We start from the raw sequence: 5,595 nt of genomic DNA on the forward strand, positions 1-5,595 counted from the left end.
GTCCCTCTCTCTCTCTCTCTCTCTCTCTCCCCCCCCCCCGTTTTCCTCTCTCTATCTCTCTCTCTCTTTCAATCTAAATTCTTCATCTTCCTCATGCCCCCTGCTGTATCTGCTGGTGATCGCTAGTGACATCTAGAGGTCAGGGAACGCCACTGCGCCCTATCCTCTTCCTGAGGGACGCTACGGTAACTTGACCCTTGACCCTGGCTTTATATATAGCACGCTTCCAACCAATTAATTCACTTGTCCTTAACATATGCCTTAGCTCTTTATTTCTCACCTCAGCTGGAGCATTAAGTTCCCCTATTCCCACATGGTGCCGGAGTACCTATGGAATTGTGCAATTTAATTTTGTGCCAGAACGCTTGAGTGGGCAGCGGCAGATACACAGGGGCATGGAGGTACAGAAACATAAATACAACAACCACTGCTGGGGGAACGCTTGCAAGAGCCCTGAGGGCGCACACACTCAAACACTCACCTGCACTCAAGCACACAGACGCACACACACACACACACACACACACACACACACACACACACACACACACTCACACACTCCCTCATCTACACTCATACACATTGACACACACAGACACACATACGCACACAAACTCACCCTCTCTCTCTCACCCTCTCTCACCAACACACAGACACACCGACACACCGACACACACACACAACACACACACACACAGTGTGTCACACACACACACACACACACACACACACCACACACACACACACACAGTGTGTCACACACACACAAACACACACCTATAGATAAACAGAACCTTTGTGAGGCTGGGCGGCCTGGTGGAAGAGATTGGTTTGATGAGGGAACAAGGGCACCCGGGCAGCAGTGTAAATCTAGTGCAGGCGGTGTGCTGCTGGAGTCCCAGTGAGAGGGACCTTGGCTGCTGCTTCGGCTCTGCTCTCGCCTTTATGGGCTGCTGGTTCTACTGTGATGCCAAGGCTGCCTCTGATTGGCTAGATGGATTTTTTTTGGAGGCACGCATCACGGGGAAGTGTGTTTTGTGTGTGGAGTGTGTTTGTGTGTGTCTTTTATGTATTTATTTGCGTGCGTATGTGTGCGTGTGTGTGTGTGTGTTTGTGTGTTTCTATTTGTTTCCTTGTTATGAAGGGTGTGTGTGTGTGTGTGTGTGTGTGTGTGTGTGTGTGTGGTGTGCGTGTGTGTGTGTGTGGTGTGTTTGTGTGTGTGTGTGTTTGTGTGTGTGTTATTGACATGTTTCCTTCTCATGTATTTATTTACATGCTATGTGTGTTTATGTTTTCCTTATATACCATGACAAGAGTGTATGTTAGTAGGTGGTGATGGAGAGTGTGTGTGTGTGTGTGTGTGTGTGTGTGTGTGTGTGTGTGTGTGTGTGTGTTGTGTGTGTGTGTGTGTGTGTGTGTGTGTGTGTGTGATAGTGAGTGTGTCAGACTGTGTGAGTGTGTGGTAGTAAGTTTGTCTGAGAGTGTGTGTGTGTGTGTGTGTGTGTGTGTGTATCAGCCCTGGTTTCTTGCGACAGGAGTGCTGGTGTGGTGGCGTGGTGCGTGTGGTGGCGTGGTGGCGTGGTGGCGTGGTGGCGTGGTGGCGTGGTGGCGTGGTGGCGTGGTGGCGTGGTGGCTGAGGCCAAGGTGGAATATCACAGCAGCGGCCGGCCAAACCGCAAGCACTCACATTTACAACCACAGCCCACCCCTCTCCACCGAGACTCTCTGAATGGCAAAGTCATTTGTCTCTGTGAAGGGCAGAGAGAGAGAGAGAGCGAGAGAGAGAGAGAGAGAGAGAGAGAGAGAGAGAGAGACTCTCAAAGCAAAGGCGAATAAAATTGGAGAAAATGTTTTATGGTGTCCTAACTCACATAAATACATACATACACATACACAAGGAGACACCAAACACACATGCATTTAGACACACACACACACACACACACACACACTCACACATTCACGCGTATGCACGTTTTACATACTTTACACTTTGACCATTCCGAAGGAAAAAGGAATAAAAGAGAGAAAGGTGCGTAGCATGTTGCTAATTAGAATTTTTCTCGGCTGAACAGAAGCCCTATGGAGAATCAATAAGATATTACCTTTTTCTGCACAGCAATGACCTCTGCCATGCTTTTATCCATTTAGAAAACATGCGTTAAAAGAAACAAAACAGACAAAAAATACCCAGACCAAACCTGGCACGTAATGTGGCTGGCCTCCAAAACTCTCACACATAAACTTTATTTACACTACTTCAAATATTTATTTTACTATTTTCTTTCTGTTTTGGTGTCAGAGGTTATCAAACTCCGTGTAAAAAAATGACAGCTATGTATTTACCTTTCTTTAACCACAGGTTTCTGGTCAGGGTCATCAATGATTTGGGCAGACAACCTGAATGCGACACACACACGCGCGAGCGCGCTATGCACGCACACACACACACACACACACACACACACACAATACGCATACACACATACACACACACTCGCTACGTGTGCACACACACACACACACACACACACGTGCGCTATGCACGCACACACACACACACACACACACACACACACAATACGCATACACACATACACACACACTCGCTACGTGCACACACACACACTCACACACACACACACACACACACACACGTGCGCTATGGACGCACACAGACATACACACACACACACACACACTAACACAAACACACACAATTAGATAGACATACACACACAGATATGCATGTTTTGAGATGACATCAAACCAGAACATGTTCCTGAAATGTCCCATGGCACTCTTAGTTAAGACTGTGAACCTGTTTGTTCATGTCAGCCTGCTTCCTGTAAATTCAAAGAAACTCTTTGCCTGTTAAATTCTTAAATGACATCTGTGTGTGTGTGTGTGTGTGTGTGTGTGCATGACATGATCAGATGCATGTGTGTGCCGTGGCAACACTGAAGCTTGGCTCAGGTTGTTGCTGTTGGGTCAGCGAGCTGAGCATCCTCAAAGTGCCTGGGTGCTACACCAGCATCAATCTCATGCCAGCCTGCTGCTCCGTAGACTCTGTACTGTGTGCCAGATGTCGCCTCCCCTCTGCACTATGTGTCCGGCCATAATGATATCTTTTTTTTATTTTAATAGCGGTCGTAATGTAACATTGCTCCGGTTCACTGAATCCTCGATCCATATTAACGTGGCCTCATGTCAGTTTTTTTTCTCTCTCTCTCTCTCTCTACGTCTGTATCTGGCTATGTCTCGCTACATTTCAATTCAGTTTAGCAATTAATTCCTCTCTCTCTCTCTCTCTCTCTCTCTCTTTCTTTCTCTCTCTCTCTCTCTCTTTATCTCTCTCTCTCTCTCTCTCTCTCTCTCTCTCTCTCTCTCTCTCTCTCTGTCTCTCTCCCGTAGCTCACCCGAGTCCAGAACGGGGGAAGAAGCTGGTCATCCTCACGTCTCGCGTCCACACCTGGGGAGTCTCCAGCCTCCTTCGTGTGTCAAGGTAAACGGCTTAATTGGACAACTTGTTGGATTGAACGCCTTCGGCCTACAAAATCATTCTGTCAAGAAGAAATCGGCTTTGAGTTCAGCCCGGTGCTTAGGGGTCGGTCCGTGTAAACGGGCTCATTAACATTCACAATTGTACTTCAAATGTGTGTATCTGTGGACACGGTGGAGAGCAGGTCCTGAGCCCTGCCAATATGTTATTGTAACTGGAGACTAAGAGGGGGAAAAGTGCATTTTATTGACCTTTTTTTTTATGGGGGGGGGGGGGGGGGGGGGATTGTCAAAGAGTACAAGAGGCAACATGTTTCCTTCAACCACCGAAACACCGTACAATTTCGCAATTTTCATTCGACCACCATAACGACAAAACTCAAAGCGGGAATAGTTTGAGGTGCAATTGGAAGGGGTAACATTTGCCAGGATGTCTCTTTTCAAAACGTCAACATCACCGCCATAGAACTGCTGCGGCCTTTAAACTCAAAAGCAACTTTAAAGTAAAGTTCACACGCACACACAAACACACTGTGTCCATCTGTGTGTGTGTACCTATGTGTGTATCTATTTGTAAATGTATTTGGAACGTGTAGGCTATATGTTTTGGTGTGAATGATTGTGTGTGTGTGTGTGTGTGTGTGTGTGTGTGTGTGTGTGTGTGTGTGTGTGTGTGTTGTGTGTATCTCCCAGAGACGGCGATATTAAGAGAGAGGGAGAGAGGGAGGGAGAGGCGAGGTTGAGGGAGTCAGAGTTTATGTGCATCATGGTGAATCTGATGGTGATTTGACTGGTAGCGTGCTCTGTGCTGTCTGCTTTTCCAGCGCCGTCAGCTCCATTCCATTTGTATTGATTTCAGACTTGATGTCTTTCCATTCCTCCACCGCTCTGCCCTGGCCCCCTTCCCTCTGTCCTTCCTTCTCCTTTTGTTTCTCAAAACTCAATTAAGGGCCGGCCGCCTTTAGTTTCCTTTACAAGTCAGTCTCTCTCTGTCTCTTTATTTTTATCTTTGGGCATGTGTTAGGGTTGATATTGTTTGTTTGGTAGATACATGTTATGATACTATATGTGTGTGTGTCTGTGTGTCTGTGTGTATTACAGGGGTGATTGACTTCCTTGTGAGCCAGCATCCTGTGGCCCAGGTTCTGAGAGATCATGTGATCTTCAAGATTGTCCCAATGCTTCAAACCGGATGGAGTCTACCTCGGGAACTACAGGTGAACACACACACACACACACACACACACACACCCACACACGCACACACACACACACACACACACACACACACACACATCGTCACATCCACATACCCACACACCCACACATCCACACACACACCCACCCACCTGCACACACACACACACACACACATCACATATACACACATCGTCACATCCACATACCCACACACCCCCCACACCCACACACTCTGAAACACACATCTCTTAATAAATGGCATTCGTTTAAAGCTTACATTTAGATAAAAATCGGTAGATCCTAAAAACAACTCAAAGCACACTTCAACAGCTCATTTCCAGAGCTTATCACAATGTTGTATCCGTGTTTGAAGTATAAAATATACAAATTCTACTTTAATGATTGTCTTATACTGTGGTTATATTTATTGCATTGAATATAATCACACACACACACGCACACACACACGCACACACACACACACACACAACACACACTGACACATAGACGCATTCCCCCCTACACCCCAATTCAGCTAGAGTCCAAGGCACCATTGTATTCACTAGGTTCCATATGCATAACAAGCACCTAACAGCTTTAATGCATGTTGTTGCATCTTCTCCGTTGCCTCTGAGCGGGGGTCTTGATGGAGGCTCATACGTCTCGCAGCGGTGCGTCCATAGCAAGATGGCAGCTGTTCCCTCTGCCAGCTCTGTCTCCCCTCCGGCCCTCCTCACCGTCTTCAGCACTGTGGCCGCTGCTCTGCGGGCAGCCCAGCCCTTCGTCTACTCTATTTTCTTCCTCTCTTTCTCTCTCCCTTCTTCATAATTGCCTTTTACTTAATGGGCTCAGCTCGTGGAATACTAATGCATCGTCTGATAAGCATCCAGCAGC

The 5,595-nt window shown here is 47.1% G+C and overlaps 1 protein-coding gene across 1 annotated transcript in view; it reads left to right on the forward strand.

Annotated features, from left to right (window-relative positions):
• Window positions 1-5,595, forward strand: part of agbl4 (AGBL carboxypeptidase 4) — a gene marked incomplete at both ends in the record, with an annotated part of 50,910 nt that overhangs the window by 22,120 nt on the left and 23,195 nt on the right. Inside the window, 4 exon segments of the mRNA XM_084473516.1 lie at window positions 3,430-3,470; window positions 3,472-3,505; window positions 4,603-4,685; window positions 4,687-4,718. Of these exon segments, the coding sequence (XP_084329642.1) occupies window positions 3,430-3,470; window positions 3,472-3,505; window positions 4,603-4,685; window positions 4,687-4,718 (190 nt within the window).

The sequence above is a fragment of the Micromesistius poutassou genome, assembly GCF_964030765.1.
Source record: "Micromesistius poutassou genome assembly, chromosome: 9".
Classification (NCBI taxonomy): domain Eukaryota; kingdom Metazoa; phylum Chordata; class Actinopteri; order Gadiformes; family Gadidae; genus Micromesistius; species Micromesistius poutassou.